Source organism: Alligator mississippiensis, chromosome 1, assembly GCF_030867095.1.
Source record: "Alligator mississippiensis isolate rAllMis1 chromosome 1, rAllMis1, whole genome shotgun sequence".
NCBI classification, from domain to species: domain Eukaryota; kingdom Metazoa; phylum Chordata; order Crocodylia; family Alligatoridae; genus Alligator; species Alligator mississippiensis.
Window position 1 is genome coordinate 14,311,894 of NC_081824.1, and position 15,090 is coordinate 14,326,983.

The 15,090-nt window shown below is 44.4% G+C and overlaps 1 protein-coding gene across 1 annotated transcript in view; it reads left to right on the forward strand.

Annotated features, from left to right (window-relative positions):
* Nucleotides 1-15,090, forward strand: part of OPN5 (opsin 5) — a 36,894-nt gene that overhangs the window by 5,880 nt on the left and 15,924 nt on the right. Inside the window, exon 2 of the mRNA XM_014601607.3 lies at nt 10,949-11,068. Within this exon, the coding sequence (XP_014457093.1) occupies nt 10,949-11,068 (120 nt within the window). The remainder of the gene's footprint in view (nt 1-10,948; nt 11,069-15,090) is intronic.

Below are 15,090 nucleotides of genomic sequence, written 5' to 3' on the forward strand. Positions count from 1 at the left end.
GGTGACGAATTGGCTAGAGGGTCGCACCCAGAGAGTCGTGGTGGATGGGTTGGTTTCGACCTGGAAGGGTGTGGGCAGTGGGGTCCCGCAGGGCTCGGTCCTTGGACCGATACTCTTTAATGTCTTCATCAGCGACTTGGACGAGGGAGTGAAATGTACTCTGTCCAAGTTTGCGGATGACACAAAGCTATGGGGAGAAGTGGACACGCCGGAGGGCAGGGAACAGCTACAAGCAGACCTGGACAGGTTGGACAAGTGGGCAGAAAACAACAGAATGCAATTCAACAAGGAGAAATGCAAAGTGCTGCACCTAGGGAGGAAAAATGTCCGGCACACCTACAGCCTAGGGAATGCCCTGCTTGGTGGAACGGAAGTGGAAAGGGATCTTGGAGTCCTAGTGGACTCCAAGATGAACATGAGTCGGCAGTGTGACGAAGCCATCAGAAAAGCCAATGGCACTTTATCGTGCATCAGCAGGTGCATGACGAATAGGTCCAGGGAGGTGATACTTCCCCTCTATCAGGCACTGGTCAGACCGCAGTTGGAGTACTGCGTGCAATTTTGGGCACCGCACTTCAAGAGGGCTGCGGATAACCTGGAGAGGGTCCAGAGAAGCGCCACTCGTATGGTTAAGGGCTTGCAGACCAAGCCCTATGAGGAGAGACTAGAGAAACTGGACCTTTTCAGCCTCCGCAAGAGAAGGTTGAGAGGTGACCTTGTGGCTGCCTATAAGTTCATCACGGGGCACAGAAGGGAATTGGTGAGGTTTTATTCACCAAGGCGCCCCCAGGGGTTACAAGAAATAATGGCCACAAGCTAGCAGAGAGCAGATTTAGACTGGACATTAGGAGGAACTTCTTCACAGTTCGAGTGGCCAAGGTCTGGAACGGGCTCCCAAGGGAGGTGGTGCTCTCCCCTACCCTGGGGGTCTTAAAGAGGAGGTTGGATCTGCATCTAGCTGGAGTCATCTAGACCCAGCACTTTTTCCTGCCTATGCAGGGTGTCGGACTCGATGATCTATTGAGGTCCCTTCCAACCCTAACATCTATGAATCTATGAATCTATGAGTACTGCAGACACTTTGAAGGATGGGAGTAGAATAAAAAATTGTCTTGATAGTTTGAACAGCTAGGCTGGGGATCACTGAATGAAGTCCAGCACAGATACCTACACCTAGGGAAGAATAACCAAATGCACAAATACAGAGCAGGAGGTAAGTGGCTCGGTATCTGCATTGATGAGAAATAGGGGTGCACCAATAGAGATTTTTGGTGCTGATACCGATAGCTGATATTTAGGGAGGCATATCAGCTGATACCGATCTGATTTCTGATACAGCTGTCTCCAGCTGGTAAGTCCAGTGTGGGGGAAGGGGAAGGGGCATGGGGGGGCAGATCAATTCCTCCTGTGGTGAGGGAGGGGGCAGGGGCAGGCGCTGCCTAGGCAGGATGGGGCCAGAACCGTGGCTCGTGGGGAGGGGGAGAGGCAGCTCCCACTGCTGATTGCACCCTGGGAGGGCATGGTGGGTGTGTGTGTGCCTCCTGGATCTGTGTGGGGTAGGGCGGGGCAGGGCAGGGCAGAGAAGACTGCAGCCAGGGCTGTGCGGGGCTTTTCTTGGCAGGGGCTGGGCATGGAGCAGGCACCAGCAGTGCTGGAAGGATGCTGTATCCACCCCAAATTTCACTGCAGCTCCGCTCCCCACACCATTGCCACCAGCCATCCAGTGCAGCCCTGGCTCAATGCCCTGCTTCCACCCATGTGCCGGGAAGAGCTGGGGCTGCACCAGGTAGCTGGCAGTGCCAGCACTGGGAGCAGACTGGCGGCAAAATTTGGGGTTGATTGCAGCATTCTCCCAGTGCTGCCAGCGCCCACTCCGAGCCCAGCCCCCACTGAGAAGATCCCCATGCAGCCCCGGCTGCAGCTCGCCCCGCCCATGCAGATCCAGGGGGCACATGCCCCCCCCGTGCCTTCCTGGGGTGCATGCCTCCCCCCCACGAACTGTGGCTCTGCCCCCCGCACCCCACCTGGGCAGTGCCTGCCCCTGACCCCTCCCTCACTGTGGGGGGCATTGATCTGCCCCCCCCACGCCCTTTCCCTGCCCCCTTCCCTTCTACCATGCTTAGAACCAATGAGAGAGATATATGCTGGACTTACCAGCTGGAGGCAGCTGTCCATGCTGTCATCTGTGCTCTTCGCTGCCTGAGTGCTGCGCTATGGGTGCGCACAACACAGGCATTTATCAGCTAACTTATTGGCCCCATTGGGCCAATATCTGATACAGCCAGGTTTCTTTATATCAGTACCGATCCAATATTGGACCCATGTATCGGTACACCTCTGATGAAAAGGACTTATGAGTTTTGGTGGATCAGAGACTCAGTGTCAGTCAGCAATGTGACATAGTCACAAAAGAAACCAATGTAATTTTGGGCTGCTTCAACAGGAGTGATTGTAACATTCCACTAGGTTCTGGTTAGGTCACAGCTAAATTATTGCACGCAGTTCTGGGCTGCACTTTTAAGAGGGGTGTGGAGAAGCTGGAGAAGATCCAGAGGTGAGAGACAAAAATGATAAAGGACTTGGAAGCCGAGCCATATGAAGAAAGATTGAGAGAACATAGGTATGTATAGCCTGGAGAAAAGGATATGAAAGTAGGACATGACAGCAGTTTTCAAATATTCAAATTCACATTTTGTATTTCCTGTTGGCCAGCCTTAGGGGCCTCTGGGCTCTGACTGCCACCCCCGCTTCCCTCCCATAGACACATAACTCTCCCGACTGATGGTATGGGGAGCCTAGGCACTTCAACCTGTTTCTTTGAATCATCCTCATGGGGACAGAAACCTAATTTGTAGATATCATCATGCTGAGAGGTACAGCTGTACTGCTTCCCTGGGGCTCCTGGGTGCCTGGTGCCTCAAGGTGGCTTCACCATCTCATTGCCATATTTGTTGCTTGTGAAATGAGAGAAGGTGTGTGGGATTGTTCTTCTCAGTGGCACTGGAGAGATGGCATAGATGTACCCTTAGAGCCCAATATGGATTTTGCCCAGTATGTCCCAAAAAAATCTAATGAATGCAAATGAATTTTTGTTCCTCATGCCAGAATCTCCATGTGAACTGATACGTTAATAAGTTGGAAGCAAAGACAAAGACTATAGAGATAACAAGACTCTCCTCTAATTTGGCCTCTGAAGATGCTCTTTACTCTCTTGCACTTTTATGTAGTACTTTATACCTGTGCTTCTACACTAGAATAATCCCCTTTGCCTGTGAGCAGTAACTCCATGAGGCATGATACTACAGAAAGTCAGGCCATGAAGTTATGGCTGGCTAGAAAAGGGTATCTTGTACTTTTATGGTATAAGGGCATTTGTACACGACACGGGGGTTTAATTCTCTCTAAATTGAAATGGTGGTTTTTTAAAAACACCACTTCAATTTAGGGTGAAGTAACCCCACGTGTCATCTACACCCATGTCGGAGCCCAATCCTTACCTGCCTCTCCAGGGGCGGGGAGGGGAGATTGAGCTGCTAACGGGCAGAGCAGTCCCTGAGCTGCAGGGGGGGTGGGGGGGACTGGTGCTTCCCTTCATGGCAGCGGCACTCATCCACAGGCATCTGGCTTGGGCAGTCCCAGGGGAAACGGCAGCTGCAGAGGGAAGCACCGGGCCCCCGCACAGCTCAGGCAGGCAGGCAGGCTCTGGGTGGGGGGAAAGATCAGGCTCACCACTTTTTTTTTTCCTGCTGTGGAGCCTGCCTTCCCAGGCTGCTGCCGGGCTGTCTGCCCAGCCCCTGAGCCACACAGAGCCTGGTGCTTCCCTCCGTGGCAGTAGGGTAGGAAGCTAAAACTCCTTGAAGGTGTTTTACTTTGTAGCACCCCAAATTCTTTTGCTACGTCCCAAAGTCATTACGCTGCCGAATGTGCTACAGCAGCTGGGATTAACACACAACGCACCGCCAAATGTGCAAACAGTAATGCCATTAAAGTGGTGCAAAAGGCATTTAACCTGCTTTAAACCCACTTTAAAGTGTCATCTACAAACACCCTAAGATCTTTCTTCCAGAATCCTAAGTAGCAGTTTCATATCTATAGTCTCAAATAATTTCTGGTGTATGTTAGCATACCTCTTAAATCCTTATTTTGATGCAATTTATGATATAAATTTTGCTATAGCATTCTTGCTCTGAGCCTAATTCTGATCACAGTACATACAGGCATAAGAGGCCAGCTGCACAGTCATTAGCAGGATCAGGCCCCTGTGTTCATATAGTGCTCATAATAATAATAATAATGATAATAATAATAATACTGTTATTAATAGTAATGAGTTCTAACATATTGGATAATCCACATCACAGAAAAAAATGACATGGAATTATCTTTAGATTTGCAGTCTGTCAAAAATAATTGGAGGGTACCAGAAAATGATAAGTATTTTTGAGGGGTATTCTGAAACTAGTTTTCATGGTATTATATACAAAATATTTTACCTTCATGGTAATATATACAAAATATTATACCCAATTTCCCTAGAGAGGCAATGAAAAATGGGCACAAAAAAGGACTACAGCATTTATTTGACAAAACTAAAATATAGTCATTGACTCAACCTCATAGGAGGTGTGTTGTGGGAAAAAAAGATATTTGTTTCTTCTTATGATTAAGATTAAATTTACAAAGTCATGAGAACTAGAAATTCTTTAAATGAATTTTATACCCAGTAGAAAACTATGGAAACATAAAATTATAGGATAATCACAATTCTGGTTAAAGATACTTTTTTTTTAACAGAACTACAGGAAAATACTAATAATAAGAACAATTTCCAGTGTATTGAGAGGATAATTTTGGTATTCCTTTATTGCTGAGGAAAAATCAAATAAAAGAAATAGGTTTTGCCTTGAGTTCTAAAAAGATTTTTAATTCCAGGACATTTGCGTCCCCTGTGAAATTATGTTCAATAGTTGAGGTCTTACCCCTGGTAAAGCTCCATCTCTGCCATCCAGGAACCTCCTCATATTTGCCTGATGATGTCTCTGTTGAGTTATAGCAATGCTAGGAGGCCATGGTTTTTCTAGTAGCTCATGCTAATCCCATATATACATTATTGGGACAGAGGCTGAGCTGAATCGTCTTCAGTAGGCAAAGCTGACCAGGTAGATATGTTTGCATATGATATAGTGGGACACCAACTTCTGGCCAACTTCAAATGGAAATGTGGGGTGCGCTTTGGTCCATTAAATGTCCAGCAGTGTTGCAGAGTCCAAAACGATCCTAAACTTGCTAATGGCATTTATCTTAAGGGAAATGGCTTTTGTAGTAAGGGAAGGCATATTCTGCAAAGTGCAATCTCATTGTTGCCTGGGTTTGGTTTGTGCTAGCTTCTGACTTTTTGGCTATAGCAGGAGATGGTTGTTTAAGTAGCTGAATGCTTCTTCGTACTGCAACCCATATGAATGATACAAGGGCAAAGACCGAGCCTTTTGGGATGCTACAGGTGGGAGCTCTGGGGGTGGAAAAAAAGTTGCCTACAGTGACCTGTGAGTTTGGTCTAAGACAGAGGCAAGGCGTCTCCCTGCAAAACATGAATATTTTGTAACTAACAGCCGGATCCATTATTTTCCATGGGAAGAACCAGTGAGAGAGATACAGGTGCACTCTATTATCTATGGGTAAGAAGATCAGCCACCAAAAAAAATGCTTTAAGTCTGTGTTTCTGTCTTTGTATTGTGGAGAGAAGTTTGACTGCCAGGATTCGGGTAGCTAGCTGGTGGCACCGAAGATGGATTTTTTGCCAGGTTTTCAATCAGCTTGCCTGGAAAAGCAGGCCACATACAGGATAGCATTTTGTCATGGCTATAGCTTCAGTTGTTGATTTCTTTAGCATTCATCAGACTACTTTAGGGAGTATGGTACCTTCTCATCCAGATGGGAGATGTCAAGGATCTCCAGTGTTGATTTCTGCATTTCTACCATCCAGCAGAGGCAGGAGTCAGAGTTATGATGATGATCTGGATTATTTTCAGTGCTATAAAGGCTTCTCTTTGTTTGAATGGGGCAAAATCCTTGCAGGAGGCAATGTCATTCTGTCCCTGTGATAAACCTACCTCTGGAAACCCATGGAGCCATTCCAGGTGTGTGTAATCCTATTAGTGAAAAAAGATTGTCCTTATTCCTTGAAGGAGCGTAAATCACATTCAGGGATTTATGGAAAGCTGTTTCAATTTTCAAAGCTGTTTGGGGCCTGGCAAAGATCCACAGGGAATGATTCCCAAAGGCAGAGGAGGGATGGGCCCTCTCGGCCTCGTTCATGGAAGCGGCATGGCGATTTACTGAAAAACCCCGGTGCTGTGACTCAGGATAACAAATGATTTCCTCCGACACCAATGAAGAATTCATTTTCCCTCTTGCTTTTCACTCACCAGATGCCTGATTATGGCACTCTCTGTGAACCGTACGATGGCTCTGTCTCCCTCCGATACCTCTTGGTGAAGAGACATCTCCCGTTTAAAAGGATTGCTCAATGCCTCTTGTCTCTGGCATTTTCTGCACTAGAAAATTGTTGGGAGCATACCATAACTAACACAGTGTGAAACAGGCCAGGGAAGTAGCACTGCTGTGTTTAAAACCCTGTCAGCGGGTGACATCTAGCCAGGGGCTGGCTAGCTGCAATCAGTTAAAACCAGTATAAATGTGGCAGTCCCTGTCCCACGATTAGTTAATGCAGGCTCTATTCTGGGTCATTTCCAAACGTAGATGATTCCCCTGAGTATAGGGATGGATTTGGTGAGAAGGGAGAGATTTCAGTATGCCAGGATGATGGGTGGGAGGGGGGATTGGGGGCAGGGGCAAGGCTGGGGAAGAAATTCCCATCTTTAAAGTTGTCTTATGACAACTGTGAGCTCTGGAGCAGTGCCTGGAACAAAGAAGCCACAGTCCTCATTGGCTCTCTGAATACTTCCATAATAGCAATGTGTCCTCTCTACCCATTGGAGGAATTATATCATCTTTATTAACATAGCATCCGACCACCGCACAATTTTAATACTTCATTTGCTTCTGAGCTCTTAAAAAATCCTACTCATTGGCCCTATGCATCTTTAGGCACATTTTATGTAGAGAATCAAGGCTTGTAACATCTTGGAGCAGCATCTCACATTCTTAGTCCAGGGCCTCACATACAGCCCCTTAACTAACAAATAATTTCCCCCTCTCTGGAAGTTCACGCTTGTCCTGGCTGTCTCCCCAAGCTTTCCCACTCCCTGGTTTTCTGAGTTCCTGCTCAGTTGAAATTCTTGGTACAGGCCTTGCTAGACACCCCCATCCCCGATGTGAATCATAATGGAACTTAGGCAGAGCCTAGGTGCTTGATCTCAGCGTAGGCCAGACTCCAAACTAGGTGTCTAGGGATCTTTTCAGGCCCAAATTAGGTGCTTGTGAGAATGATCTGGGTTTGGCCTTTATTTCAATATTTGACTCCCCTATAAAGCTGATTTATTAAGAAGAGACTAAGGCCTGGAAAACACAGGAGGACAGAGACCTGGGGTGCACTCTCAGTGGGAAAGAGCACTAAAGGGGAACCAAAAGAACCTATTGAGGATAGCTGGAGAAGCTAGGCTTGCCGATGACTCTATCATAGGATGCTATGACTCCAGGTAAGGTAGATGTGCATACAGACTATTTGTTTAAAAATCTTTCCTTATCTAAATCTTTATCCCTAGCTCTAGTTGAATGGTATTTTTGTGCAAGGCTCTTTGGCCAAACCATGACACTGGTCAAAGGCTTCTGAAGGGAGCGGTAAGTGCCTGAACTCAGTCAAATGTGTAGGGTAAACCAGTTTATGCAAAAGGCACTGGAGCCTTGGCCCTGATCTAAGAGTAGAGGACTCTCAGGATTGTAAACTGAGATAGATAAGGGCACCCTAGGACACCAAAGACTTGAGGAGGGTCCATGCAAAACTCAGAAAGGGGACAGAGGTACTATAATTCTTGCAGCTGATAGCATTATTCTTAATTGTTGTATTTATGCTTTAAAAGGCACTAAATTCTTTCAACAAGGTTGCAGGTCTGGTTCTAGTCACCTTAACTTTGACCATAATGATCATAACCCTTCTTCCAGCTGTCCGACTCGATGTAAAATGAATTAACCTGGTCTAACTAAGATTTCTTGTTCATACTATAGTTGAAGTAATGCCAAAAGTCCTATTACTTTTCAAAGGGCTAGAATCCAGCTTCTTGTTTCATATTTCTATGAACCATTAATGTGCCCTTGTTGCAAAGAAAGCTAATGGCGTATTGTGCTGCATTACTAGGAGCATTGCCAGAAGATCGAGGGAAATGATTATTCCCCTCCCTTCGGCACTGATGAGACCATATCTCAAGTGCTGTGTCTGGTTTTGGGCCCCTTGGCTGGGATGATCTGGTTGGGGCTGGTCCTGCTTCGAGGAGGGGGTTGGACTAGATGACCTCTCGAGGTCCCTTTCAACCCTCATTTTTTATGATTCTATGATTATTTTTTGTACTATCATTAGAAATGCCTATTTATGTTTGCCTAAAAATGTGAAACTAATACCTAAGGATAAAACAGCACGAACTAAATCTTCTGTAGAAAAAGACGAATGAGGGCTGAAAGTGGAGCAGTTCCTTAGTGGGAAATGCTGCTGCTGAAGGAGATTTGTTTACAAGCCAAAAATGATTTCTAATTTAAACTGCTTTTTAAGTCAATGTGGATTTATTCCCTTCTGGGTTTGAAACTTCGGGTAGGGAAGGACTCTCATAGAGGACACAACTGAAGTTATTTCAGATTGCAAAACAGAGATGATTTATACTACAGCCTCCTGTTTGTTGCTTTTTTCTATTACCGTTATACAACTTCTGCCCCTCTTCGGGGTGCAAAATACAGTGTTTTTTTCTGGAGAAACTGCATGCCAAGCCACTCCTGGTTATGTCATTTTGTGCCTACACTCTTAGCTAATCAGTTTATCCTTGATATACAATTTATGCCCCCATTTGCCAACTGGTTGGCAGAGTACGTGCAGGAGTGGTAGTCATGCAGCCGTCATCAGGATTGTGCGTGTTAACTTTTTTATAACTACACTATATAATGCCTTGGCCATAGATCCAAGTTTTCTTTTCTTGTAGCATCTCCCAGGAGACAGTAGAGTTAGACTGTTGCCTGCCATTGCCAGTGAGTTAATTCCCTCTATCACAGCAGATCCCACGAGGGAGTTGCTGGAGTATACTATATTCTGCAGTGCCGTGCTCTGTTCAGATGTCAGCGGTGCATCACTTCCCTGCTCCGTCGTGTAGTACTACACCACGAGACATTTTCTTGTATTATTCTTGAATTCTTCTTTTCCTGATTCAGCCCTATCATTCTTGCTGTATTATCACACCCTGTTCTCTCTTCTTGATCGACACGGTTCTGGAGGCTGAAGACTTATAATTTCATAAGCCTCCAGTCCTGGCTGTACTCATTTTTGTTACTCTTCTCTGAGTGCCTTCTAGCTTGTTGACATCTCCCCGAGGTTGTGGACTTCAGGGCCGGGGTGCACAAACTGGTTGTCACAAGGTAAAAAGGGGTTGGGATTTACCATGTATCGTCTGCTCTATAGTAACTGCTGATGATAAAAGGGGCAGCTTAGCCTTTTTTCACTTGACAATGGTTTCCTTTCCATTTGCCATGGGGTAAGAAGGTGCACACAGACAGTTCCCAGGGAGTCACTGATGTCTGTTAAGTGCCTGCCCCATTTTTCCTCACCATAACTGGTTGGGTTGCCTACAGGGATGGATCCAGATGAGGTGCAGTGGTGCAGTTGCACCCCTCTTTGATTCCTGATCCACCCAATTTAAAACCAACTGCCCAGCAGTAGAAGTAGCACTTCTATTCAGGCAGCAGTAAGGGAGTTGCTTGACTTCATGGTTCATTGCAATCTACCCAATTCCTTCTAAACTTCTTATTCCACAGGTGTTAATGTCCTCCTCTGCATTTTTAATGGTCTTGATGTTCCACCAATCAAGCAATTCTTTCTTCAGTAGCGCTGTTATTAGCTGTTCCTCTTAATGCGGCTCTTATTTCACAGCCCTGTGCGTTATTTTTAATTAGAGCTAAAAACATCAGCTCAGGTTTGGAAACATGAAATCAGGTGAACATCAAGTCAGGTATGGAAATAACTTTCAGTGAAGCATTGGATTCACTGTCAAGGTCAGGATGTTCAAGAAGACTTGCTTTTGTTTAATGAATCTGAAAGAGATGTGCCTTTAATTATAATGATAATCAGACTAAAGAAACAAGATCTTCTGATTACCTTTACCTAGCTTGTCATGTTTTCATACACAATTTAGGTGTTAGCAAATTAATGCACATTCCAGTAAAGTTATATTTGTGTTTGCTTTGATCTTAAACTAAATATGGCCCTAGCATATTACTATATTTACTCAAATAAAAGATGACCCTGATTATAAGACAATCCCCTAGTAATTAGATTCTCTATATAGAAAATGTATACATTTGTTATGATTTTCCAGGTACACAGTCTAATTATTGGAGGTTCACCTTGAATTTGTCCTCCTTCCACTGCTAGAGCAGGGGAAAAAAATCTGGGGGATAAAATAGATCTTTGCTCTCTGCTTCCTCCCAATTTTAAAACTAGGGGGAAAGTGCAAAAGCAGTTGCCACAAAATTGTGTAGTTAAGATCCCCATTTTTTGGAGGGGGAGAACCTTATCTTGGAATCAAGTCAATGTGATAGTAAAGCTTCCAGTTTATTTTTACCTGGAGGAAAATGTATGCTGTGTTATATGTGATGATGTACCTGTACCCCCCTTATCAAAATCCTAGATCTGTTCATTTTTGCTTATAGCATAGCATCCCTATGCTAAGAGATTTCATGAATTTGAGTCTGAGAAGTTTGTGCCACCTTAAACCTTTTTATGTGTTTATTATAGGTGTTCTCTCAACATTGGGAAATGGATATGTTATTTTTATATCTGCAAGACAGAAAAAGAAGCTGAAACCTGCTGAGATAATGACTGTGAATCTAGCTGTGTGTGACTTTGGTATTTCAGGTAATTCAGTGCTTTTTTATTGTTCACTATATCTGCAATTTTTTTGGTCCTGATATATAAAGCCAGCTTCTACCCTTGAATCTGTAGATGGGGCTCCTCTCTCATGGGAACCTTGGGCAGGCTGGCAGAATCTAGCCCTTTGTGTTTCTGCTCCATTTTTTCCACATAAACCAGAAGGAGAAGAAAAAGGATTAAAGAGCAATTTTAAGGGGGAGTAACTTTCTCCTTGGAAAGCAACCAAAAGTACAGAGAGAAATAGGACCTGATCCAGCAATCCTGCCTCTGGCAAAACTCCTGTTGAGTTTAACTCTGGATCAGACCAGTATTAAAAAAAGCTCATTTTGTAATGTTTGATGGAATTGGCACAAAGCTGCTTTTATCACAGCTGAGGAAAATTATATTTTAGCTCTACAAATGGCCCGGCACAGATCTAAATGCCTCATAAATACATACTGAACACATCCACTAGAAATAGGGGAGGGCAATGTCAAGAGTTCACGCTCTCCAGTGTTATAATTTTCTGTCTAGGTCCCCACTTTCAATGGGATGCCTTCTATTTTCCTTCCCATAGAAAAGAGTGCTCTGCCTATGGCAGGCTGCAAAGAATAAGACAAATAGCAAGTAATCGAAAGATCAGCATGCCCAAGTTGCCATCTGAATGCATGTAAAACTGGGGATGTGGCTTGCTCTTGGTGAATCTTTGTTTTGTAATCCAATAAACCTTCATAAATCTCTTTAAGCTGCTGAGACTCCTACAGGCAATGGCAAATGGGCACTCTTTTCCAAGAGAAGGTCTTGGAGCAGTGGTTTTCAGCTTGTGGTCCATGGGCCCCTGGGGGTCTGCAGACGATGTCTAAGGGGCCCATGAAAGATGACCACGATCAATCAAAAGTATGTGAACACCCACACCCATGTACAATTCAAAGGGGTTCTCACCGCTATTCAAATATTTTTAGGGGTCTGCCAATGAAAAAAGGTTGAAAACCACTGCCTTGGAGTTACCACCGTCACAGTTACAACAACTCGGCTTAGCTATAAGAAAATCCACCAGGAATATGCTCTTGACATTCGCCCAACTGACCACAAGGTGTCATTGGTGTGGTTTGTAAAAGAGCTTAAAGGGACCAACGATACCGTTACCTTGCATTGTTATTAAATAACATAATTAATGCACCTTAAAGAGAGCAGTCATTTTCATTGCATTTTCTGAGAAATGTCATGATTGGGATTGAGAATTTGCTATCTTGTGGCTGAGTGATCAGCCTGTGGCTACACAACTAAATCACAACTGGGGCATTTATTTGCTTGTGTCGGTAGCAAGTAGAGTCCCAGCATAATAATAATAATAACAACAATAATAATAATAATAATATTGCATAGCAATATTGCACATTGAATAATTTATCAGACGTCATTTTCAATCTCTAGCACTCAGAAATACATCAAATAAATTTTAGACCAGGCTTGTTTCTTGTCTCTAATTAGGATCCCACTTGTGACTTGGATCATTTCTGCAAACCTACTTTCATCTTGATGCCATCTACTGGAGTAGGAGGAATTGTTCCTTGATCGTGCAAGCTGCACGAGGACCGTGATTAAAACAAGGATTTAGAATCAGGACTTCCAGTTTCTGTTCCCAGTTCTTAAACTGACATAGCATATAATTTTCAAACAAGTTAGTTAATCTTTTATGCACCAGTTGATTTTAATGGACACATACTGCTTTTTAACCCCTCCCTAATATTTAAAACTGAATATTTTCCCACGGAAACATTTTCCTTTCAGGAAATGCTAATGCCGAACAATGACACATTGTGTGGGAATGTATTGATTCCAGTTTAGGTTCGAAGGGATACCAGCACTCATTGCAAACTTGTTTTTTGGTGCACATTTTTCTTGCCACCTTAGCTAAAAAATATCAGTGGTCTAAACTGCTGCAGGTTCTGTGCTAATCCTAGGCGGGGTTGCCAACCCAAGACATTTTTTTTCCCCTCTCAATGTGCAAGCCTTTTGTTGTCAGCCAAAAGTTTTTACTAATGCAGGTTTTTACTGATTTATGTTTTAATAATGTAAATGTAACTCTTCAGCCAGCCCTGTCCTGCTGCCAGGCCCCAGTTAAAAGGGCTGGATTCAAATTTACATAACATCATAGAATCATAGAAAATTCGGGTTGGAAGGGACCTCAGGAGGTCATCTAGTCCAGCCTGCTGATCAAAGCAGGACCAGCCCCAACTACATCATCCCAGCCAAGCTTTTGTTTAGCTGGGTCTTAAAAACCTCCAAGGATGGGGCTTCTACCACCTCTCTGGGTAACCTGTTCCAGTGTTTTACTACCTTTCTAGTATCAATCATAGAAAAAAAATTGGTTGTCAGTAAAAAGTTAGCAGGACATTTTTGGGGGGTTGGAAATCCTGCTTGACTGCACTGAAGTTTTTGCACAGTGCTGCCCTCCCATGCCATCACAGGGGTCCGCTGCTCACCCCTACACCCTGATGTCTCTGACTTTACTCTGCACCATGCTGCATCCTCAGCCAACCCCCCCGGCTTGCCCCCATCAGCCCCACTCCCACTGTCTCAGCATGGACTCGCAAAGAAGCCTACCTGTGACTCAACAGTATTACAGGCAGCCTGGATGCAGCAGCAGCAGCAGCTCATGGCTGAGTGAGCACTCTCTGCAGAGTGCTGCACTCCCACTCTGACACCAGCACTGCTGTGCTCTGTCTGTTGGAGCTTCAATCAAGCTGCAGCTGCATACTGTTTGTACTGACAGTTAACCTTTTCTTTTATGGAATTTACTGGCAGTCCTTTTTAGCCTGATTTTTTAAAATTTTTACTGACAGTCACTAAATTTACAGTTGGCACGCTGACCCTAGGTACTCAGTATTTCCATGGAGTTGTCCAGGGAGTGGCAATAGGTATTTCTCTAAAATCAAACCCAAGGTTGAGTTACAGTCAAATTGTTCATTTAACTCCTGTACAAACATAGCTTGGTTAAAAGGACTGCTCCAAGCACAGAGGTGATGTCTCTTTCCTTTTCTTTTTGAAAACTGTGTATATCAGAGTGATTGCCAACTTTTTTATTTTTAGGAGAGCCCCTCATTATATTTGACATTTATTCTTAAAGCCCCAGCTGATGGGATAATAGAATTTGAATTGCCATTAAAAGAGAAAAAGTACCTTCCTAGCCTTCAGGGGTGTGTCCAGCTAAGCCCAGTCACGTAGTATGTGGCAGTGCAAACACGTTACAGTCTGGAGTTATCCGCACTGCAAGGGCATGCTGCCCAATCATGCATTGCTCCGTTTCTTTTCCCCCGTGATTTTTTTTGACCCCTGGATATCCAAGGGGAAAAAAAAATGAACCAGAGCAGTGCATGCTCAGGCAGCACGCGCTGCTAAAAAGGGAAGCTGGGCCACATGGAGCTGTGCTGTGGCTGCCAGCCCGGCTTCGCCCGGCAGGATCACCATGAGGCCCCCAGGACACCAGGTAAGGCTGCTGCGGCCAGTGCAGTGCTGGCCTCAGCCTCCCCTACATAACCTGGGGCAACCTGCCATGTACCAAAGTATGTGTGGCATGGGCGTTGTCTGGGGACAAGAAGTGGCAGCGCAAGGTGCGCCACTGCTGCTTGTCCCCAGGAAACCAAATGTCCACACTCATGTAGATGTTCCCCATGAGTTTTTGAAGGAAAGCTTAAAAAATATGAACCAAATGGATCTTAGGAGCTAGAAAATCATTTTTTATGGTTAATAAAACCCAAAGTTGTATGCCTTTAAAATATTTTTATGTATTGCCAGCCAGGAATTTTCCATCCCTGTGATTCTGGGAATAGAAAATATAATTTATGTTAAACTCAAATTTTCCATGGCAAAATGCTGAGTTAGCAATTATATATCTTCTGTCAAGAAAATGAAAAACAGAATGTTCTCTTCTTAGTCATTTTGACCCACATTTAATTTTTTAAAATTTTTCTGACTGTCAGTGTTTTATTTTGAATAAATTCAACAAAATGATAAACTATATTCCC